The 25,683-nt window shown below is 34.1% G+C and overlaps 2 protein-coding genes across 2 annotated transcripts in view; both read right to left on the bottom strand.

Annotated features, from left to right (window-relative positions):
* LOC129944947 (putative uncharacterized protein DDB_G0287113) overlaps window positions 1-24,347 on the bottom strand; it is a 91,191-nt gene extending 66,844 nt beyond the window's left edge. Inside the window, exons 1-2 of the mRNA XM_056054608.1 lie at window positions 24,147-24,347; window positions 23,896-24,059 (exon numbers count right to left, since the gene is read on the bottom strand). Of these exons, the coding sequence (XP_055910583.1) occupies window positions 23,896-24,059; window positions 24,147-24,347 (365 nt within the window). The remainder of the gene's footprint in view (window positions 1-23,895; window positions 24,060-24,146) is intronic.
* The window catches only part of LOC129948165 (neurotrimin), a 255,074-nt gene that overhangs the window by 132,428 nt on the left and 96,963 nt on the right, over window positions 1-25,683 (bottom strand). The gene's annotated exons all lie outside the window — the stretch shown is intronic.

Raw genomic sequence — 25,683 nt, 5'->3', positions numbered from 1 at the left:
TAGGTTAAGAACTGTGTAGCTTTAAAGCAATTCCAAGTAGGTGATGATGATGAATTGACGTTGCAAATTATTTTGGAATGATAGTTGAAAGTAGGAAGTAAAATTAAAAACTTAATAGTAAATTAAATAATGTATGTAGCAATTTAAAAAATAAAACCGAAAATATCAATAGAAAAGAACAACCCTAGCTTTCTCAAGCTTCAAAAGAAAAAAGCCAAGAATGATTTTTAAAAACGAAAAAAGTATGAAAATTTGTTGTTTTTTTTCCGAAGAAAATCTAGCGGAATTAAATGACCAAAAAATTAATTGAGCAGCCAAAAGTCTAATAAACAAAAAATTGGCTTTTCAAGAAAATAATTTCGACAAGAAATTATATTTATAGCAGATATTTTTAACCGGCTACACTGGTCGACTAAATTACGTTTTTTTTGTGAGTAAAAACAAATCAATACATTTTAAAATATTGATGTGCAATAAAATCGAATTTAACCTTTAAATTTTTTTATCACATAATGTTTTTCAAAGTAAAAGCGATGAAAAGAAAGCCTATTCTCATATTGTTAAAAATGTGCCGAAGAATGAAGAGACTTCCATAAAAGAAATGCTACAACTTATTCTTAAAAGAATTGATAAACAGGATTTGAATATCAAACTGCTAAGCGAAAAAGTCGCTCTTAAAAAACAATGATAGACAGACTACTTAAAATCGCAACATGGAATGCAAACGGTCTTATACAACATTCATCCGAATTAAAAATCTTTTTAGATCTAGAACATATCGATATTTGCCTGGTGTCCGAAACTCATTTCTCCAATGGGCAAAGTCTAGATAATGTAATAGAAAACTATTCATGTTACCACGCTCCACATCCAGCTGACAAGGCAAGAAGTGGATCGGCGATTCTTATAAAAGAAAGCTTAAAACATTATGAAGTAGCCAAGTTTACCAGTGAAAATTTGCAAGTACCAACAATTAGTATTAATATGAAAAAGAAAGAGTTTAAGATAGCAGCTATATACTGCCCACCAAGGCGCTCCCTGACGGAAGATGACTATATAGATCTATTTAATCTTCTTGGGCATAACTTTCTTGTTGGCGGAGACTTCAATGCGAAACACACCCATTGGGATTCAAGACTTATATCAACAAAAGGCAAAAGACTTTTCCAAACAGGCCGTAAATACAATTGCGAATTCTATTCTTCCAGGTCGCCAACTTACTGGCCTTCCAATACTAACAAAATGCCAGACTTTTTCGTAGATAAAGTAATCAAACGAAATCACATTAGTGTGGAAGGTAATTATGACCTGTCATCAAATCATACTCCAGTGATTCTATCACTAAGTGAATCGGAAGTACTAGAAAAAAGTAATTTAAAGCTTGTAAATAAGAAAACAAACTGGAATGATTTTAGAGAAAGGCTTTTAAGTTTTATAAATTTAAGATATCCCATGGATACAATCGTGCAAATTGACCATAAAGTGGAACAATTTATTGCTCATGTGCAACAGGCAGCTGAAGAAAGTACTCCAACATTTTCTAATAGAAGACAAAATGAAATAAAATATCCTTTAGAGATAAGAGAGTTGATAATAGAGAAAACAAGAGCTCGAAGAAAATGGCAAAATACTAGATTTCTAGATGATAAAACAACGTTAAACCGTAAAAGCAACAATCTTCAAAAACAAATTTTAGAATTCAAAAATGATTCACTCAGTACATTACTTAGGAATTTAACGAATGAGGCTTCTACCGATTTTTCGCTATGGAATGCAGCCAAGCGCCTGAAAAGACCGCAGTTACAAAACTCGCCCTTGAAATCTCAAGATGGAAAATGGCGATCCGTAACCCGAAAGAAAAAGCTAACCTTTTTGCTGAACATCTTGCGAATGTTTTTAAGCCATACTCATCAATAGCTGCTGAAAATAACTTACAGTTTGTTGATAAGAAAGATGAAAGTGAAATACCAATTTTAAGACTTAAAGAAATAAAAAGTATATGTTTACATCAACTATCAAATAAAAAATCACCAGGGTATGATCGAATTACTGCTCAGGTTATGAAAGAAATGCCATTGAAAGCCTTCATAAAACTCCAATATATAATAAATGCATGACTAAGGCACCGGTATGTCCCACACCATTAACAAATTGCTGAAGTAATTGTCATACCAAAGCAAGGTAAACCACTAACAGAAGTGACAGCTTACAGATCTATATCGCTTATACCAATTATGGCAAAAGAGACTTAGCAAAATCATAGAAGAAATAAGGTTAATCCCAAACCATCAGTTTGGCTTTAGAAATTAACATTCCACGATAGAACAAGTTTATAGAATATCGGATGTAATAGAAAAAGCATTAGAAGAATTTCTTAGATGTTGCTAAAGCTTTTTACAAGGTTTTGGCATGAGGGACTTGAGTACAAACTGCAAAGGGATCTTTCCAGGTAGTACTTTGAAATATTAAAATCGTACATCTCAGACCGATTGTTTAGAGTAAGGTGCGATTAAGAATACTCGGAATTGAAGAAAATAGAAGCCGGTGTACCACAAGGAAGTGCCCAAGGTCCTACCCTGTATTTACAATACACAAGGGATATTCCAGTTGGTAATCACACCATAATGGCTACTTTTGCAGATGATACCGCAATTTTGGTACCCGACAAATGTGTCTTTAAGGCAGCAGTAAAACTACAAAATGCTTTCGACACAGTGAGAGCTTGGACCGAAAAATGGCGTATCAAACTCAATGTTACAAAATCTTCACATTTAAACTTTACAAATAAAAAGATAAACAATATTCCAATAATCATTAATAATTAAGCTGTACCTTACGCCAATGCGGCCAAATACCTTGGATTGGCTTTGGATGCAAAGCTTAAGTGGAAAGAGCACATCAAAAAGAAAAGAGAAGAACTAAACTTGAAATATAGAAAAATGTACTGTTTACTTGGTAACAACTCTGATTTATCAATCCAAAAAAAAAAAATAATGAATAATCAAGTACTAAAGCCTGTTTGGACTTATGGAATCTAATTTTGGGGCTGTACAAAGAAAACAAATACCGAAATCATCCAAAAATTCCAATACAAAGTCCTTCGTGGAATAGTTAAGTCTTTATTAGACTTTATTAACTTTCAAAATGTTGAAAAATACGTGTTGGAGTTAATTTTTAATTTTGAAAACCTAAAAAAGATTACTCAAAGTTGGTAAAAATAGAATTTCAACTCAAATATCTTTTAAAAATTTGAGATTATGGCTTCGAACTTATTTTATCTTATAAAAAATATTGTTTTCAACATTCAGTAACATTTTGAGAAAAATCGAATCGACAGTTTTTTTACATAAAATAAAAACTAATAAAAGTTCTTAAAAACAAATTTTCGACTCAATTATCTTATCAAAAATTAAGAATATTAGGTTCAAACTAATTTGTTCATAAAAATTCGATAAAATTTTGGGAAAAGTCGAGTTGACAGTTTTTTAATAAAAAATAAATACATACAAAAATTCATGAAAGTTGGTAAAAACTGATTTTCGACTCAAATAACTTTTAAAATATTGGAGATATAAGCTTCCAATTAATTTTATTTTATAAAATATATTTTTTTTCAACATTCAACAACGTTTTATTTTTATAAAAATCCAATGTCAGTTTTTTCGTAAAGAATTAAAATCTACAAAAAATTGTACGCAAAACTGGTACAGATTGATGTTCGGTTCCTGATATCTCGTGAATTATAAAAAACATTGGCTTCAAATTAATTTCATTCATCTAATTTGTATTTGTTTATATTAGAAATAAAAACTTTTAAGAAATGCTACTAAAATTGGTAAAAATTTGTTCTTGATAAAAATCTCGTTAACTAAAATAAAATCAAACTATTTCATTCCATGCAAACGTTTTTAATATTTTTAGAGTAACTCAAATGACTATTTTTTTAACAAACCACGAAAACCTACAAACCTTTTAAGCAAGACAAATCGACAGAAGGTATGGGAAGTTATCAGTAAGTCGCATCCAAACCTCTTTTTAATTTTGTTATTCGAAAACTTAAAGTAATAGAATTATTTAGAAAACAGGTTCGTTGCAAGGACAAAACTTACTTTCAAACCGTTTTATTTTTTTTTCAGCTGAGAAAGTTGTAGCATTTTGTAAGACGAAGAAGGTGAAATCTTACAACCTATGAATATTTGTTCTATTAATTATATGAAACAATATAAACATTTTAACTGAATATAGAAGAAAAGGTTCATAGATTTAAAATACCATGACGCATTTTATTGAAAAAAGCTACTTCATAAATTATGAACAAAAATAAAATAAAAAAATCGAATTTAAAAAAAGTTAAATCTCAAAACCTGAAATAACACATTCATTTTGAAGTCATTTTAAAAATTTGATTGCCAATAATTAAACCTTGTCGAACAGTGTTATCGCTCTTCAGTCGCTTTTTTTAAATTGATTTTTTTTTTCTACACCCAAATAATTTATTAAATTAGTTAAAAGTTAGATAACGAGAACAATTAATGTATATTTTAGAAAATAAATCTTTTTGCATTAAGAGGGTTCATTTTCAACAGCTTGTTTTTTGGCAGCTGTCACTTTTCATAAAAAAAACTACGCCATTACTAAAAATTACACACGCTCTTCATTACAAACCGGTGCAAATTCTGCAATCACAGTTCTCAAAATTGAAGAGCTTTCAGACTCTCGTGAATGCACCTTTTCTGCCGGAAATTGTTGGCATAAGTTATTACAAAAATCAAAACCGTTTGTTTTGCTTAAGAACAGCAAGAATATTGCTGCTAAAACCCGCATGGTTGACCAGACCCTAATTATGAGGATTGCTCGCCAATTTTTGGAACTAGGCATTTAACAAACAACATTTCAACTTATTCTTAATAAGGGCTAAGGTCTTAAGGCTTTTAGGATTCAAATAATAACTCAAGCCAATCGATCACTAACAACGTCCTATCTTTGGTGATAAAGTCTTTTAATTGTCTCTTATTCTATTTAGAATTTGAATGAGGCCAGTTTTATCATGGAATGCAACGTTAATAAGCGGTTCATTTAAATGATTTTCTAAAAACTTAAACATTCTCAACCCTTTACTCTTTGATGCAGTTAACATGTTTAAAGTACAATATTTCTGTTGTTATTTTAGCAAAATTTCAACCGTTTCACAGCGCACGCAGTAGAATCTTTCAAAAAGGAAAAAATCCATAATTTTGAAATATTCTGTATGGTTTCTCCACTCGTGTCTTAGCTTAATGTTGTATAATTTATAGCCCTTATCAATCAATAGGTTATCTAATACTGAAGAAGTTTATCAAATTGGACAAGTAGTTCTTGAGAATGGCTTGTTCAAACAAACGAACAAACACGTATAGATAATGAAGTCTCTCACTATAAAAGCCTGTAATATAAATCATTTGTGAATTAAGTTCTGGAAAATGTAAGATTAAAAATGTTAATAGACAATAACATCAAGTTAGCAAAACCAATCGAAAGAGTCCCAAAACAAAAATTAAACTGTCAAAACTAATTAACACAAAATTATACACCATTCCATTTTTCGATTGGTGTATTTAATTTATCTAATTTGGAAAATATTATTGAAGCTCTCCGTATTAAGGTTTGGAATTTTATTATTTCATTATCTTTAAATGATACATAATTAAAGACTCGCTATAGTCACTGGATTCTTTCTTTGTATTGACCTAATATACAAGTTCAAGAGACGTTCTACCTTTTAGTCAAAACACCACGCAACTTATGCAAGTCATTTCTTATTATTGTGTCGGTTTTTAATAGAAATTGATTTTTTTTCTTTTGATGGTAGGGCCTTAAATTGATGACGAACAAAAAAGTTTTTGCACACAAATAACACCTCAAGCCCCTCTTAATAAATGTCTTATGGATAGAAAACAGGAAACTTTTCAAAAGTAATTGTACACACTCATGTAGAAAATCATTTACCTTGTCAGCCACATGTCAATTTAATTAAACCCCTTATTTTTTACCCATCTGTATCCATTTTTTTTTGTAAAGGTTGGCAATACCCTTACCCAGGTAGACTTTTCTCATTTGAAAGAAAATTCATTTAACTTTTCTTCAATTTTTTTTTTCACCAAAAACTAAATTTATTCAAGGCAAAACTTTAGAATAAATTTAAGGATAGAAAAAATGTAAAAAAAAGTATTATGCAAACTTATTCATTCCCATACCTTTTCATATACGACTTAAATTTGGAAAAAAAGAAGAAGAAAGAAATAAATACAATCAAATGAAAAATCTCTGGTTTGGATAAATCTGAAGTTATTATATTTATTTGTGTAATCGAATTCATTTTATCAAACCCAACCGAAATTATTTCACTCTCTTATAAAATAATCAACAGCATCTTCTTCTTCTTCGTCTTCTTCGTCTTCTGACTTCATTTAAATAACATCATTTAATTTACATCAATTATGTACCATTTGAATGGAAATAGAGTGCCGTAACAGTATGTCGTATAGATACGTACATTAGAATGTAGATTTAAAGGCTTACAGCATAGAGTCTAGAACATGAGGTGATGGTAGGTAAAAGCAATCCGATTAACCAACCGTCCGCCCCCTACCGCCCGCTCTGCACACAAAACCACATTGACCAAATAACAATCATCAAAGTCTATACAGAGTGAGGAGTATCCGTATTCGTATCCGTATCCGTATCTGTATTATATAGAAGTGAGGTGAGAAACCACAAACATCGGGTTAAGACGTTATGGTAATTACATATTCCGGTTGAAATTCCAGGAGTTTAAAAATTAGCTGGCACGCCCAAAAGCCTTTGGAAACTTTAGCAGAGGCAGTTTTTCTTTTTTATATTTTGTTAACACCTACCTAACTTGTGTATAACGACACAGGATTAACTTTAAACGGGCCAAACTTATTCTGAATGCGTTGCGTTTAGGGGTTGCGGATTTTGTTGCTAATTGAGTGCTTCCAATGGTTGGTTGTGGCAGTGCAGCACCGGCCTACTAGAAAATGCCTAAAAGGTCGTTCTGTAATCATGATACTTTAAGCAAGTTATGTAGTTCTTTTTTCTTCCTCTATTAACTTTACGTATGGGTAGACTTTATTTTATAAAGCGGTTTGGAGTAACGTCTTTTGGTTGCGATGTGATGTACATACAAACATTTTGTGAAAAGAAATTCCAAAATTTGCATATCTAACCTATACCTCCATCATCTACAAACTTTATGGAAAAAGGGTAAGCAAAAAAGTATAAATCTAAATTATGTACATGTCGTCGGTCCGGAACAAAACTGTCAAAACTTAAAAAAAAAAGATGAAAATTTGTGTTTAGCTAAGTAGGTTGCTGCTATACTATAGCAGACGAATAAGTATCTAAAGTTCTTTTGAGTAAAATAAAAATAAATAGATGCGGTGAATTGATGAGAAAAAAGAACTGTTTTTTTTTCATCTAAAGAAAAAGTGTCTATAGGGCGAAAATCATTTTTTTATTCGTCCTTAGTCTGCAAGAATTGAAAAATGAAGCGACCCGACAGCGAACGGTGTGATGCTATCCTCAAGCTTAGGGAAATATATTTTCACCCAATATGTGCGAATCGTTTTATAATATATCTTTGGCATGATGCCTCTGGGGGTTTAGTCGTCGCTATAATATCTTTTTTGCGTGTCTATATTTTGCTCGGATCTGAATTGGTTTCAAATGAAGATTTTCTTAGATTGCACACGGTTAATCTTATAGGACGTTTTTTTTGTAATTCTTGAAAGGCGGATTTCAGTAAGAAAAGTTCGTAAAGGTCTCGAAAGGTTTTTATTTTTTGCTGTTACAGAAAACATTCTTAAAATAAATTACTTAAAATAATTTATTTCCTTAAGTTAAATACTAACACAATAAATTTAAAAATAAAACTTGTAGCTAAATAAATGAGTATGTAATATTTCAATTTATAAATTTATATAATAGGGGATATGTTAAAGATTCCTGATGAAAACATTAAATGCAAAGTTAAGAATTTAACTAGTTTGAGAAAGAATTTATTTTGAAACTTTTGGATTTGATATTTTGATTACTATGATTATTAACTGCTTAATTGGACTGATATTAGCATAGTATGATCGGCTTGAATTTGTTGGAACTTGATTTTTTTGTCGCACTTAATTTCTTTGTCGTTCGGATAGAAGGAAACCTTGCGTTAAATCTGGTAGTTCTTATTTTTTGGCAAATTTTGAGCAAAAGGTTGCGTCAGTAGATATAACGGTTTTCAAAATACATTTGTTCAAAAATTAGCTTAAATACGTGTTTTACAAAAAATCGATTAATTAATACTAAAAGAATAATAAAATTGTTCCGGGAAGACGGTCTATATTCCTCCAGTTAGGCGGGACGATATTTTTTTCAGAAAAACGACGGCAACTTCCACATTATTGAAGTATGTACTATTTTTCTGAAAGCCAAAAATCCATTCTTGCAGTACTTTTAAAAAATTTGATTCTATCCACAGTACGATAATTTAAAATGCACTGCTAAAAACAACTTTCATTATTAAGTACTATTTTTTTCCAGTAATCAATGTTTTTCTCAGGTATTGATTAAACACCACAAAGCCAAATCTAAAACCATATTTTAGATTTTGAGAAAATTGGAAGTAATTACATCTACCACACTATTTTCAAGGCTAGCAGTCTTTTCTGTGGACAGAAAGAGCCGTTTCCGTAAATCCGGTTGATCCAATTTTTTTTAGGTGTTCATGTCGTTGCTCTTGTAAATAATCAAGGTTTTCGAACTTGAGGTCTGAACGCAATATTGAAAAAACTTAACAAAACCAACAAAATCGTCAGTTTTTTTTAGGTACTGCTGGTTTTGACCCTATTGGGCTAGTTTGTTCCCCATAAATGCACTCTACGATTTCAAGTTAGATAAATTTTCTTCGTGTTGAGCTCAATCTCATCTCATGTATGCACAATATATTCTAAAATTTTACCGGTTTTTCTGAAACTTGAATTATTAATTAGCCCAAAATCGACAACTTATAACCAAAAAATTAGAAGTACCAGATTTAAAATATGGTCAAATAAATTGCTTGACTATGAAGACTACATTTCGTAGTCGAAGTTATCTTGTATTAATTTGAAATCTGTTAGAGAACAGTGTTCTAAATATTTTCACGTCATCAGCAGATATTAATGCCATTGAATTATTTATCCTGGAAAAAACCCAAGAACACTTAATCGATACCCACCATCTTTTCATCGATTTCAAGGCCGCATATGACAGCATCTACAGGGACGAGCTGTATAGAGCTATGTCTAGTTTTGGCATCCCTGCCAAACTCGTTCGTTTGTGCAGGATGACCATGAAGAATTCACGCTGCTCCATAAAGGTTGGAAACAGTTTAACAGAACCTTTCGATGTCAAAAAAGGTTTTAGACAAGGTGATGCGCTGTTATTCGATTTTTCTAACATCGTTCTTGAAAGAATTGTGCAGAGCTCACACGTCAACACTAGAGGAACTATCTTTCTGTCCAATTACTAGCATATGCTGATGACATTGACATAATCGGAAGAACTCAGCGTAATGTCAATGGGGCTTTTGTGAGTATTGAGGCAGAGCGACAAAAATGGGTTTAACGGTTAAAGGGGGCAAAACAAAGTACATGTTGTTGTCAAGAAAGGACTTACAACACCCACCTCTCGGTCAAAATGGTACATCAACAAACGTAACTTTGAGGTAGTCAAGGACTTCGTCTACCTAGGCTCCACTATAAACGCAAAAAACAACACCAGCGCTGTGATCAAACGAAGAATAACTCCTGCTAATCGCTGTTTCTTTGGGCTAAGAAAGCAATTAAGTAGCAAAGCCCTCTCTCAAGAGACCAAAGTGTCACTATATTTATAAGACCATCATCATCCCCGTCCTGCCATACGGTGCAGAAGCATGGACTATGACAAGAGCCGATGAAAGCACCTTGGGTCGGTTCGAGAGAAAAGTTCTTAGTTTGATCTACGGTCCCGTATGTATCGAAGGGAAGTGGAGGAAAAGATGGAACAGCGAGCTGTACGGGCTATACAGCGACGTAGACTTAGCCAGAATGGTAAAAGTCCAATGAATAATATGGTTGGGTTACGTAGAGCGCATTGAAACCAATGGTCTGGCCCGGAAAGTCTTTGAATCCACACCCACAGGACAGCCCAGTAGAGGAAGATCGCGGATTAATTGGCGCGCACAAGTGGAAGGTGACCTAACCCAACTTGGATTGCGCAACTGATGACTTCTGCTAGGGACTGAGCTAGATGGAGAAGTTTGTTGGGTGAGACCCTAGTTCACACAGGACTGTAGCGCCACCTTAAGTAAGTAAGTAAGAATTATTTAAGATAGAAGGGAATGTCGTTTACAAACGGTTCAGAAATAACAAATAACAATGGACCAATGTGGCTACCTTAAGGTTCACCAGAATAGAATCGTAATTTTTGAAGACAAAGATTTATTGTGTATGAGCAAGGTAAAGTAATATCAAAGCTATTTATTTGTCAGGTCATCTGATTTGATCTTATTTACTTAAAAGTACTTTATGAATAAGTATGCCCAATGCTTTGCTTAAATCTGTGAATACACCATTAACCTGTTGGTTTTTCTCAAAAGCATGAATACAGTATGTTGAAAATTCAAGTAGATTTGTAACAGTAGGATTTCCTTTTAAAAATCCGTGTTAATTATGACTGAAAATAAAAAAAAAAATTACAGAAAAGAACATCACAAACAGAAGATTCAAGATGTTTTGAGATAGCAGACGATAAAAGGCTTGTGACCCTATTTCCGTAGAACAAGAACATTTAAATGACTTAACCATAAATCATTTTATGCCGTCAAGACTAAAATATATGTTTTGACTAGATTCAGAGATTTCTTTATTTATGGAACTAAGTTAGGAAATTGATAAACATTTGTAATATAATAACTGTCGAGTTATGTTAAGTTTAAAAAGTAGTATCTATAATCACTTTTACAAAAATCAACAAGCATGTTGGTCAGCATTTTAAGATTTTGTATTTTGTAGTGACTAAAAATAATTACAATTAGCTAAGGTCTAAATAGGAAAAAGGTATGTATCTGGAAGGCCACCACAGTGTTTATGATAACAGAATTTTAATACTAGACTTTTGAGGAATGTGCATTCTATTTGAAGTTGTTTCGGCCGACTAATATAGGTATATATTAGATTAACATTTTTTTTAAATCAAAAATAAAAACAATGACATTTTTGTCCAGCAAATATTATCGAGACGGTATAAGAGCTTCAGGTGAAAAAATTATTGAAATCGGTTAATTAGTTCTTGAGAAAAGTAGACAAAAAATATTTATAAGGGCTACCGTCATTTTTAGCATTTAAAAAAAAATTAAAAAAAAAAAACAATCTACGCGAATTGGCTCCAAAACTTAAGTTCTATATTTGAAGTAAATCGACCTAATGCTTTGGGCTGCAGGGGCCATAACAGACAGACAAGGGGCTGAATCTTTTTTCCACGTCTCTACCATCGTAATATCTTGTTTGATTGAAATCTCGAGTTCAAATTTGTTTACGAATGCAAAAGTGGATACATACTACCTAACCTATGTTTCGCAAGTAAAAAGTGAAAAATTTTGCGGACTATAAATTTCTTTTGAACAAATAATATTACCGCCTTGTATTAAATTTTATGATATTTATTTTGACTGGTACTAAATTGGTAATTCGAATATAATTTCCGAGATTTAGTGTTGGTATTGACTTAATACTATGCAAAATATTATTGTTAACATGAGGTACTTTTCTTAGAAATATTGATCCCATTTTCTATAAGAACTGAAAGCCTTAAAAACTACTTCAAAAATTTATAAAAAAATTTTTTTGTTTTAAATTCCTCAGGAACAAATAACAATATTAAAATAAAATTTATTTTATCAGATCCAAAATATTTTTACTAACTTTATTTTTTAATTCTTTAGAAGCGAAGCTGCACATCAACTAAAATCTAAAAAATGGTTTTCGTCTCAAGCATCTTCAAAACGAAAAAAGATTGTAAATTCAAAAATGTTTGTATCCAAAATGTTGTTATTAAAATTTTGTAAAACTTTTAGAAATATCGAATGAAGGAAAAGCATGAGAAGTTTTCAGTGTGGGCTCGGCACTCTATCTAAACGACTTAAAATGTATTCTGTGACTTTTTGTATAAGTCCGTGACCTCCAGTCCATCCCTGCACTGACATTTTACAAAAACAATTGCGAAATTTTTGAAGAACATATGTATGCTATTGTAAGGACTCACAATTTACCAGTGAGGAATTTTCTAAATTTGTATCAAGATACTATGTATTATAACAATTTAATTATTTGACAGTTTGAAAATAGTAACAGTTAAATTCCAATTTTGGAAAATGGATCTAAACTTTAATGTTTTGATCTATGTATATTCTAGTCATTTTAAAGAGTGAATTTTTGCGAAAACTTTCAGTTTAAAAATTCACAACGATTACTTACAAAATATTCAAAGGGAAATTCGAGAATTGTACGAATCGGAGAAATATGACCAAAAGTGAGAAACTGTTCACTAAATTGAATGTTCTAAGAACTAATAAGAAAACTAAACTTAATCGATATCCATGCTATAAAACTTCCTGCAATGTTTGCACCCTTCCCTGTTAAGGCAAAACTACCCTGTAAAGGAATTTAAAATTTAAGCTGTTGTAATACCTATAACTTATGTATGTACATATGTATTTCCTACAAACAGATTTCTACAACATTCTGAATTATATCAGGAAAACGAGCAATAAAACCCATTGTCGGATTCTTTGATTTTAATCAATAAGTTTAGAAAAAAAAATATGCTCTTTGAACGTCTGAAGGACTTGGTTTCGAAAAAAAGATCAATTATTAGATTCTTTCAATTTGAACGTTTAAGGATATTTTTCCTTTTACGAGCCCCTTTTTTTTAAGAAAGCTTCTATGAAGTGATTTACATCTTTTTCTTTGCTGCAAATTGTGTGCTACAACTGCAATCAGTTAACGTCTGAACCATTAAACCACCACCTCATTTAACTTTTACAAAGGACTTTCTTTTCAGTCTGTTTTCATTTTACACTACATCTTTTTTTTGTTTTTTGTGTCGTGCATTTATTGATGTCCTGGCCAGGATACAAAAGGTGGAAATGCTATGTCGCATAGTCGTTGGTGTTGTTCGTCGTCGTGGGATAAATAATGCAAGAACTTTTTGTTGTTGTATTTGTTTTGTTTTCCACAACAAAGCCTTGTACCATCAGCTTACAAAGCTGATGAACAATGAGCAAGGAACGAGATGAGCTTTTTTGTTATAGCTTTGTCGTTTTTGTTAATACCAGCTGATTGATGTGCCGTTTTCATTCCTCATCAGCGAAGATGAATTGTTTTTTTTGTTTGTGTTTTTATTTTTATTTTACACAGTTCTCAAAGTCATTTCTTTTGTTTGAGTATACAGACTGACAACCTGCGATTCTTTTTCTAAAAGAAAATACGTGGTAATGTAGGTTCCAGTCATAGTTATAGTCTTTTCCAAGAAAACTTTGATGTCAGATTTGGAATTAAAATTTTTATAGATCTGAGTCTTTGTGCTTTTGCATGTGTGATAATGAATTTTCTGTGATTTTTTTAAGAAAATACTTGAAGATAAAACTGAAGATGAAATTGGAATTTTAAGGTCCAGTTTTGAAGAAATGAAATGAAGATTCTCAGTTCAGTTACCACAGCTTGTTTTGACCTAAATCTCGCGATAGCAAAATTGAGCTACATGTGTGGAAATAGGTTCTACAATCTTTACACTAGAGAAATATCACTTCAGCTTCCGAAATACTTAAATTAGTGTTTTAAAAGTCTTATAACAACTTCTAGAAGCACAAGATTCTTTCTTTAGACGATTCCGAAATCAACAAATACTTTTATTAGAGAATTTAATTTCCCTGAATATAAATCTCGTATTATGGTTTCTCCATCACATCAGGTATTCTAATAAGACTATAAAATGGTAAAAAGCAACACAAGCTTCAATAATACATTTTATTAATTTTTTTTATGTTTTGTAATTACCACACACTTAAAAAGCTTTTAGTACCTTTAATATGTGACACAGTGTGAGCATAGTGGAAGTGTCAATATACAATGATTTTGAATTCTTCAACTTTACAATGATAATTAAAGAACAATTGAGGTAAGGCTGTCCACTTTCACCTAGTACTGTTAAAAAACTAATATCAGAGGTGGAATCGGCTGAGGCATATTTTTGATAGTCAAATTGACTATCATCGAGCTTTTTACACGCATCTGTGTAAAAATATTCAACTAAATTTAGTTTGATTGAACAATTTCAAATTAGAATTGTCTACATTTATTGCTGTCATAATAAAACTTTAAAGTGTTTCCTATAAAATATCTAAATAAAAATATTGAAATGTCCGTGTTTAAATAACATTCTTATAGACATAGCGCCGGCAGGAAATTTTAAAAGTGGTCTGATAAACAAAATTCCTTGATACGCATGTGTAGATATGCGCACCACTATAACAAATTTAACCGTCAAGCAGGGTTTTCCAGCCTTCTGCTTGCTACACGCCTTTTAAGCTTTTTCAAATGAATTTTTTAACTTTTAACCCTAATAACTTTTTGACTATGATAATGTAACCAAAAGAATGATATTCCAAACTGTCAAAAAAGTTCGTTCCCCTCTTCTTTTTCTTCTTATGTAGTTATAGTCTTATAGTTTTTCAAAATGAAATCCCAACAACTTGTTCGCTGTAGCAGAAAACTTTTTCTGATTTGATATAATTTTCATTTAGTTATTATTTTGATCTTGGAATCAGAAAAAATATCATTTTCGAACACAGGACCCCAGCCACGGCTGAAAAATAAACCTGCTAGACGGTTAAAGGAATTTTGGTAATTAGTCCACTCCCAAAATTTGCTGCCAGCTCTTAGACTATTACGTTTCTTGTCATTCTTTCGAATGTCGTAAGGTTTGTCAGTCACAAATATGATATTTTAACAAGAAAAAGGTAACTGAGAAAATGTTACAGTAGTTTGCGTAAGCGTCTGTTAGCTGTATTCAGGAATAACATATTTGTTGGAAAATGACAATCATATTTTTGCTGTGACAGCTTGTTAGCTATCAATTTGACTATCATTCAAGCCCTGTGCTTATAAATGTGACCAAAGTCGGACTCAGGATTATACTGATGGGTATTTCTAGATGCATGTTGAATTTGCAAGTTAACAATTTTTATATTTTCGATGCAATTAAAACATTTTAATATCTCGCAAAGTTTCTCTTTAATCTTCATTAAACTTTATGTGAAATTTTGAGAAATTATCTTCAAACACATCTACTAAAATTTAAAAAAAATATACGTTTTCAACTTTTATTTTTATATTTTTTCAAAAATTTTCAAATCTCAATGTGATAGCCTTGCTTAAACGAACGATTTGTTATAAAAGCAAAATATTTCTTTTAGACCGTTTTGCCTAGGTTAATTACTAACTATTAAAGAATATTCGAAAACTATTTAAAATACTGAAAATATTTTAACTTAATACTGGAGATGGTTTTTTGTATTCGAATTTTCGAAGAGATATTTGAAAAATTCTTCCGAAGCCAACCGATTACCGTGGGAAGAGTAGATTCAAAAAAAAAACAGATACAAAAATAAGTAAACAGAGAATTAAACATAACAATTAAAAAACAACAAAATATTCTTCAGATTTCTACTTTTAATGTCAGGATATTTTCTTCAGACGAAAAACAGGAGAAATTAAGACTAGCCGAAATAAGACGTTTACTTGGACAAAAAATAATTAATAACGACAACAATATTCTGCTACACAACAGAAACTAAAATACTCTATGGAATACGATTTCTGATGAAAAAAGAATTAAAAAACTAAATAATTAACATCCGATTCCATAGCTAAAGAATTTGCAGTATACAGCAACCGACAGAAAAAGCTGATGACGAGATATTTTCAAATTTGACTACATTCTAGAAGAACCATCAAATCAATAACAACAAAACAAAGTTAATGTAAGTAATATGTGATTTTAATTCAAAACTTGGAAAAAAATTTACTGGAGAAGAAAACTCAGAAAATGAAAGAAGTAAGAGATTCATCAAGTGGCTAGGAGAAATGAATTTGAAATTCGGGAATTCATTCTTCAAAAAGAAAGATAGGAAGAAATGGACCTGGATCTCGTGGAACGGAAGACTTAAAACGAAATAGATCCTCACAAACAAAATTGAAACCATCCAAGAGATAAGTGTCCTTAATATTATATATTTTGCAAGCGATCACAAACTAGTGAGAATCAAGATAAGACTTGACCATAAGACATTGCAAGGCTAAAATAGTTCCGGATCAAAAAATAATTGCCTATAATAAAAATGTAAAGACAAAGATCAATCAGTTTTTAGAACAGTCAAAGACGAATATTGATCTTCAAATAAATATGACATTCTAAAAAATATTATGAAGACTACAGCAAAAATGTCAATCATGAACGCAAAGACTTCCAAAGAAAAAATATCAGATGAAACAAAAGCTCTTATTTTTAAGAGAGAAACCTTAAGAACAATACCACAACTACTTAATCAAAAAAACTATAGAGCTAAACGAACTTAGGGATCAGAAAAAAGAGTTCACCTCAACCAAAATTATCACAGAAGAACATACAATAGACAACATAGTTTCAATACCGACACACATCCCTATGTTCAGCCAAGTAATTACGGAAAGGACTGTAGACGATCTTAAGAAAGACAAATGCACTGGAAATGACGGAATATCATCAGAAATGTTAATATATAAAAAAATCCGTATCCAACATTTAAAAAAAGCATATTTTACAAACAATTCAAACACATAGTACAAACAAAACATACCTCCGAACAATGAAAAGAAACAAAGATAACATTGGTACACAAAAAAAGGAAAGAAGGACGGTATCAATAACTACACACCCATAAATAACATTTTACAATTTACAAGCTCTTCTCCAAAACGCTTTACAGGACCATCAAAGAAGACTTCAAATATAATAAACCAAGAGAACAAGCTGGATTTATAGAAGAATTTTCAACTACAGAAAACTTGGAGAAAATGAATCAGCTAATAGAAAAATGGAATGAATTTAGACTATTTATTGACGTTCGTAAAGCGTTTGACTCCGTTGAACACGAAATGATATGGTCCTCCCTGAAAAATCAAAACATAAACCCAAACATAGTACAAACGATCAAAAACATATACAAAAATAACACAGGACAAATAAAAACAGAGATTATAAGGCACAAATTTAAGAGGAGTTAGACAAGGAGATCCGCTTTCAGCAGCTCTATTTAGTTCAGTTCTGGAAGACATTTTCCAAAAAACTAAATGAAAAACAAAACATGGAATTAGGATATGTTCTTAACAATTTAAGATTTGCAGACGATATCGTTTTTATCTCTACAAAAGCTACACACATTCAAGGCATGTTGACAGAACTAACTACCTGTGTAAAAATTATGGACAAATAATCAAATCGAAAACTAATCTCATGAAAAATCACACAAAAGACGTCATAAGTTCGATGAAGAAAAAATTGAGAAAGTAGAAGATTACAAATATTTGAGACAACTAAAATCATTTAAGGACCAAGAAAATAAAATAAACTTGGAAACAATTCTGGAGTCTTAAACATATTTACAATTGGACCAAAGTGCAGACACAATGAAATATATCTTCGACTCTGCGATTCTACCGATCCTTACTTACGGACTACAAACAATGAGCTTGACTGTAAAAACTCTTGACCAGCTAATGATATGTCAGAGCAAAATGGAAAGAAAAATTCTGAACATACGACCAAGTCAATTGCTACGAAATGAAGATATTCGAAATGGAAGCAGAATTATTGACGTTATAAATAGAACAAGAAGGCTGAAATGGAGCTGGGCAGAACATGTATATAGACTTCAGGCCCAAAGATAGACAAGAATTACAACAAAATGGAAAACAGAGAACAATAGACCAGCAGGACGACCCAATAAAAGATGGAGTGACGATCTATCACAAATAATAATTACAAATGGGTACAACGAAGTTAAAAATAGAGACTTCCAGGCTGGTTTCACACTACATGGTTTTGACCGTGCGGCAAAAAACCGGACAGCATAAACCGAATCAATGGCTAAATACACATTTTTACACGACGCTGCGCCGAGCAGCCGCCGGCATTTCGTCGTGACCGTATAATATGAAAGCGTATATGCTCTTCTTTGCGCCTCTAACAAAATGTCGCCGTCCGGTTTTTTGCCGTACGGTCAAAACCGTGTAATGTGAAACGAGCCTGACAGTTACAAAATCTTATCGACGATTATATTTTATGATTTCGGAAATTAAGCAAACATTTTGTAATGAAAACAATCAGCAAATTTTTCATGTACAATTCTGATTTTTTTTATTTTTAGAAATGCCTATAACGCTACAAAAAATGGTTTAAAAAAATTGCAACAAAACTACCTTTTGCAAAAAAAGATATACAATGTAAAATAAACTTTTCATACCTAGAGATTTGAAAATAAGCCCTGAATAAACATATATTTAATAATTTTCTGACCTAATTTCCAAGACAGGGAGTGTTATACAATTTTCCAAACAAAATCCTACTTCTAAAAAAAATTAGTGCGGTATTTCTTGGAGCAGCATTTTGTTGATCTGAAACCAGATAAGGTGACTAGGTTAATTTTTGATGCAAAATAAGAATTTGCTTCTTGATGGGCAAATGCTTAATTCATTGCGTGGAAACGCGTTTAAAGCAGCGTTTAAGACACTATTAATTTGAATTCATTTAAAAAAAAATATGTATAGTGGATATACATATATTTGTTGCTTTTTTTTTTTTTTTTTATAATTCATTTTTATTAATTCATTCTTAAACCTATCTTAAAGCTAGACAAAAATTCATAAAACTAGCCTAATTATCCATAACTTACAACTAACTTAATGGTCCCATACGGACACTCTAAGTTAAACTATAACACTTAAAACTAATGCCTTTCGGCCCTAAGATCTATTTTACTTCATTTAAATTTCATTTCATTTATTTTTGTATTTATTAGAAAATTTGAACAAAAAACTAATGTCAATATCCTTTTTTATTTATTTTTACTTACAAACTACTTAAAGTTAGGTCCTTAAATAAAACTTAAAGCTAACTTAAACTACCTATTCTACCTATAAACTACTTAAAACTAGAACAACCACAGCAGCAAATCTAACATTTTTTGTTTTTATATTTTATTGTCTTTTTTGTACGTTTTTTAATTTTTTTTTTTTTTTTTTTTTTTTTTGTTTTTTATATTCCTTGTTTTTTTTTTTCATTTTTTTAGTTTTTTTTTGTATTTTTTTTTTGTGCCACCATGCCTATTCTACTTAAAACTAAACCCTAAAACTATAAAACAAGTATGTAAGCCGGCCAAGGCTTAAAAACCCCATCCCGACTACCCACTATCAAGTGCCGATTGAAGCCACCAAAACTGGTTCTCCTGCTTCACCCTATCAGTTCGGTCCCGCTCGGACACAGCCCTACTGAACCGAAGGAGCTCCACTCCACCTTGTGCCAAGACGTCCCGATTGTACGGGAGTCGCCTATCTACGGTTCTTCGTCTGACGTGGTAGATTAACGGGACTGCCAATATATCCTGTATCAGACCGCATTTGTCTAAAAAGAGGAATGCCTCTGGTGGAATGAACCCGCTGAAGCGTGCACTTTCAAAATACTCGTCGTTTGGATAGAACGCCCCGAAAATTAAATTGTTGGTCGAAGACATAGCTCTTGCAATGTGACCTCGAACGAGTTTTATCACGAAATTGTCAATTCTGTTGATTCGAGCCCCGTTGTATAGGACCTCGTTGGAATAGTAATGCACATAAGAAGATTCGGCTGTTCGATATAAGCCGGTACAGCGTCGTAAACACTGCCGCTCGAACACCCGAAACTTCTCCATCTGGGAAGGGGCAACGTTGAACCACACAGGACAACCATAAACGATCATTGGCCGTATGAGGGCCATGTAGCAAATTACCTTCACTCTGGGGTCAAGCCGACTGCTAAAAAACAGCCGTTTCGTCAGAGCAAAGGCTCCTCTGGCCCTGGTCAGAGCAGCATTTATATGTCTGTCGAAATATAAATACTGATCTAACCAGATACCGAGGTACTTCACTACACTTTTGCTCGCCAATGGCTGCCCATGAAGATCAACGATGACCATCTTGCGCCAATTCTTGCACGTATCCCTCGTGGCCCCAGCCAACGGAGTCCGGAACAGAATTGTCTCCGACTTTTGGACATTTATTTTCAGTTTCCAGTCGTCGCAATATCGCTGAATCTTGTCGAAATCACGCTGCAAGAGAATTCTAATAACCTCAACCTTTCGGGCCGTTCTGTACGCAATTAGATCGTCGGCGTACGCAATTGCCTTTGTAAGACTACCTATCAGATCGCTGGTGTAAATGCTGAAGAGAATCGGCGAATTCACCGCTCCCTGTTGAAGACCATTTTTAATTGAGAATATTGTGGTAGAAGTTACATTGCCACTTTTGACAACAAACTTTCTACCGTTAAGCATATCATAAAGTATATAAAACAATGGCTTGCTAATGCCAAACCTGCTCAATTTTAGGTAAAGACCCTCTAACCATACGGTGTCAAAGGCCTTTTCCAAATCAACCAGAACAGCACCTGTGCATTGTTGTTTTGATTTATTCCATTGGATATCAGAAACGAGTTTAGACGCAGCATGAATTGTGTCATGACCCGCCTTGAGCCCGAACTGTTTATCTGGAATTATTTTGTTGTCCGCAGCCCACTTAGTCAGAGCCCTATTAATGATTTTTTCGAAAACTTTGCTGATGCTCGGAAGAAGACTTATCGACCGAAGATTTGACGGGTTGGAGTTGTCCTTTCCCTTTTTCGGGAGAGGATGAACCACAGCGGTCTTCCAATGCACTGGATAATATGCATTATTCAGTGCTTTGTTGAAGAGTGTGGTGTAAATATCAATTGCTTCCATCGGTAAATGTCTTAGTACAACGTTGGATATACCATCGACACCTGCTGACTTTTTGATTTTTATTGATTTAAAGATGAGCTGGAGCTCAACCTTCGTCACTAACAAGGGACTTGGTCCCGTTTGCTCGGCGATTATGGCATTTGCCAAGGAATCGTCATTGAACCGCATGAAACCGCGATTCTCAGATCGCCATTGTGTCATATCATTTCGAAGGTAAAAGTGATTAAGTAGGGCTCTGTTTTCCAGGTCGTGGTTGGGGCGAATGCTAACATTCACCTTGTACACTTGCTGGAAAGCAGCTCCCACCGCCTCCACTTTTTCCTTCGGATCTTCAATTATATAAAAGTCATCGTCAAAGATGGCTTCTTCTGGATCTATTTGCGCTGTCATGAGTACGTCTCTGTTTTCTTCGGTTCTTTGGAGTTTCAGACTCGGAAGGTCATTGTCGTTCTTATTTCTGAATATCTTGTTGATTTTGGCGAACATACTAGGGTCGCTCGAATTAACTGACCGGATCTTGCGGTCCCAGTACTTGTTAATTGATAGCCTGTAGTTCTCCTTAATCAACAGATTGACATTTTTTATTGACGACTTCAGTGTCCTAACCTCCAAGTCGTGTGGGTCTGTAAGTCGTCTGTACAAGTTTTTGAGTCTTGTCAGTAAGCCACTCTTGTACTTTCGCAGTGCGTCAATTGTCGCGTTTCTGTAAGCGTCCATTTGGTCCCGTTCTCTGTACTTTGGGATTGTCCGTTCCATCGTTCGTTTTATTGTTTCGTCCATCTGTTGTAAATGTTGGTCAATTTCTGTATTTGTCAGGTTTCTGTTGTTTGGTGGGGCTATGTCACTCGAACGAAGTTCTCTCGCTAAGGCGTTGGTGAAACAAGGCCAACGCATCTTACTGTAATTGTAAGAGTGCGTTGCAACGTATTCCTCCAACTCCACGCGTTCGTTCGGAATCTGCATTACGGCAGCCAGTCCGCAGTGATCACTGTCGTACTCGACTGTCTGTAAGCAGTTTCGAGGGTGATTACCCACTTTGTCTGTTACTGTCAGTCTAGTGTCGTACAGCAAAAGATCCAGAAAGGAGCCGCTTCTTGGATACGATGGCTTTTCGGTAGCCAGCAGGTCGACGCCATATTCAACGCTGTAAAGATTCATCAAATTAAAAAGATGATTACCTCTGGGATTTCTATGTTGATTTCCCCAATCTTCATGTTTTGCGTTCAAATCACCGGCCAAGATGAAATAGTTTTCTTCCAAGCTCAGTTTCCGTTCCCTAAAAAGAATCTCGAGTTCTGAAGCAAAGTAAGTAACCTGCGGAGCTCCAGCCGCATAAGCCGCAATCATATACATCCGCTTCCCTTGAGTGAGAGAGATGCATACAACGCAAACTTCTAGCGTCTTGAGCTTTCGCAATTCATTGTTGTATATTACTTTATAATTAATGCCTTTTCGTATAAAGAGAGCGACACCACCCCCTTGAGTGGAGTCGGGCCGGTCTCTTCTTACGATATTGTAATTTTTATGAGTCAATTTGTGTTTGTGGTTTAGCTTAGTTTCGCTAGCCATAAACACATCGGGACTGTAGTCTTTCAACAATTGGAACATATTGGCTCTTCGTTCAATCCTAATCAGTGAATTTACATTCACAGCTAGGACTTTTCGGCGCGTCTCCGGCAGCGCGCCCATTATTGTCTAAATTGCGCCAGGCCAGGCAACAAAGAGTAGAGATGATCTACCCTTTTGCCTTGCTCCTTTATCTGACTTTGCAGTCCTGTTAGTTGACCTTGAATGCTCAACAACAAGGCTACAATGTCAGGCTGCACCTCTGGTGCCTTAGGCACAGGGGCCTTTGGGGCAACCGTTGGTGGAGCCTGTCTCGTGTTCCCATTTCCTGACACCATTTGGGCGTAGGAAAATTTGGGATCTACGAATTTTTGTATTGGAGCCTGTCGACTAACTGTTCGACTTTTTTCGGCTTTTTGGCTGGCCTGTTTCTGTTTCATTTGTTGGACCTTAGGGCAACCCCTATAGTTAGCGGGGTGCCCTTGGTTTCCACAAAGGACACACTTGAGCAGGGTCAAATCCTCAACCCGCTCATTCCCCAGCTTACATTCTCCTTCTTTGTGGGTTTCTCCGCACCTCACACAACGCAACTGCATATTGCAATTGGCATTGGCATGGCCAAACCTCTGGCACTTCGTACATTGTAGAATGTCGTCGTGCCTTTTTAATGTCTCCCAGCGTACAGTTTGATTGTCGAAGCTGTGATTCTCTCGACACTATTAAAACTGCTTTGGGGCGATAATGTTACGAGGAACATTGGCAGCCTATAACCCCCTCGTCTTGACTTCACCGTAGTGAAAGGTTTGACCCCGATAAAATCGAGATCGTCACTGGCTTTTTGGCGGAGCTCAGCTAAGAGCTCCTCCGGTTCCGTGCAGGAACTAATACCCTTCAGAAGGACCGTCTTAAACTTTTCACATTTTGGGGTGTAACTAAAGAACTCAGCTGTGGCCTCTTTTAACAATTCTTTCACTAGCTTGTATTCGGCCAGTGAGAAGCACTGGACCGAATAATTCTTTTCTTTTTCGTTAAGAATTTTAATTAAAAATTTGCCCTTAGTGGCCGACTTACATACCTGTTTAATGTCCTGTATGTCAACCTTATGGGTCCTAATAGGTAGTATTTTTTCTTTTCCAGCCTGTGGTTGTTTCTGGTGTTGCTGCTGCTGTTGCTGCTGCTTCTGCGGCTTCTGTTGCTGTTTCTGCTGCTGCTGCTGCCTTGCTTGTAGCTCTTGTTGTTGTTGCTGCTTGGCCTTACTCGAGGTGGATGGGCCCTCAAGCATTGGGCCTGTCACTGCTGGTAAAGTCTTCATTTTTTGCTCCGCTCCAGTGATTTTGGTAGCGGGCTTTGGTTGTTGCTGCTGTGGTTGTTGTTTTTGTTGCCTTGTTTCTGGCTTTTTTTGTTTCGCCTGTTGCTGCTGTTGTTGTTGTTGCAGCCGTTGTGTTGCTTGTTCCTCCTTCTCAGCTGCCTCTTTTTGTCGGCGCGCTTCAATTTTGGCTTTCAGTGCACTGAGAAGGGGTTCCATCTCCTCCTTCAATTTTTTAAGCTGGTCCTCATAGGCATCTATTTGCTGCTTTTTTGCCTGCAGCACTTGTGCCAGCTCCGCTTCATCGGCTTCGTTGTCGTTGGGGGCATCAGGAACCTCCATCTCCCTTTCCTTAGGCTGTTCTGGTGGCGCTAGGCTTGAAAACCTATTTTTATTTTTAGGTGACCTATAGTGCCCCTCTCCATCTTCGGAGACGTAGTCAATGTCACCGCATTGTTCCTTTCTACAAGGTTAGGCTTAAGTTTTCTTTTAACATTTTTTGTTGTTGATGGACTATCAGGCTGGTGGCCTGATGATGTTGCGGTGAATTTGTGTACCGCTGATGGCACCACATTGGCATCACCTGATGAATTGGCAGAGGTATCTTTCGATACCCCTGCTTTCCTCTCCTTCTCCATTTGCTTTTTTTCCCAATCTATAAAATCTACGATTTCACGAGAAAAAAAGCTTCCAGATTTTTAGTGAACTCCGCACGGGATTCGAACCTACGACCCTTGGAGCTGTTTTCGGACGCCACCTCAACTAGGCTACCGATTAGTTGATTAAATTGTGGCTTACTGCCTTCTTAAAAGGAAAACCCTACAAATGCACTTTTTAATTTAAAATTAACTAGCAATCACTTTTAACACTTGGTATCTCTCTGGAAGTCAAAGAACGACTGTGATATATTTGTTGCTAGTTTATAACACAAATATTTGACAGTTTTTTAGATACATAGAAATTTAGTGCTCAAATACATATTTTTCAATATTTTCGTAAAATTATCCAAACATTTTACTTGTTATCAATTTTCTATATAATCTTATAATAAGACGACAGCCCTGATCAATTTTCAAAAAAGTATTAAATGATAGAAGCAAAAATGTGTTGTACCTCTACGTTATTGCATATTACCTTCTTTTTTAGGTCATATGCAAAAATATATATGTATGTTGGTACACCTAGAAATATATAAAAGAAAAATTGACTTATAAAAATAGATACGCAACGCACAAATCAATCCAAATTTACAATCCAAAAACGTAAGTTGTGAATTGAAAGTACAAAATACAAACGGCACAGATGTATGCAAACTTCCTGTAACATCTTTTCAAAGCAATAAAAGGCACATATGTGTCAAAAGTCCTCATCCTAATCGTGGGTGTGTGACATGCGAGTATAACAACATGAGCTATACCAGAACAACGACTAAATTGTGCAAACGCTTTTCTTTTGAAATTGAAAATACGTGTCAAAAATACTAACATGCGTGTTGCGTACAGTAAATGTGTTAGCACAGGATATTATGTAGGTTATGTAGGTAGCTATCTGTTAAGGGTTGAAGTTTAAGTTTAAAGTTGCTATACACATATTATGTAGTGTATCTACTGTATACCTATTTGTATGAACTGTGGGAAGGTAGTTAACACTTTATCAATCGAAAATGATAAGGGATGAA

Source organism: Eupeodes corollae, chromosome 2 (genome assembly GCF_945859685.1).
Source record: "Eupeodes corollae chromosome 2, idEupCoro1.1, whole genome shotgun sequence".
Classification (NCBI taxonomy): Eukaryota; Metazoa; Arthropoda; class Insecta; order Diptera; family Syrphidae; genus Eupeodes; species Eupeodes corollae.
This window is presented reverse-complemented; position numbering and strand designations above follow the sequence as displayed.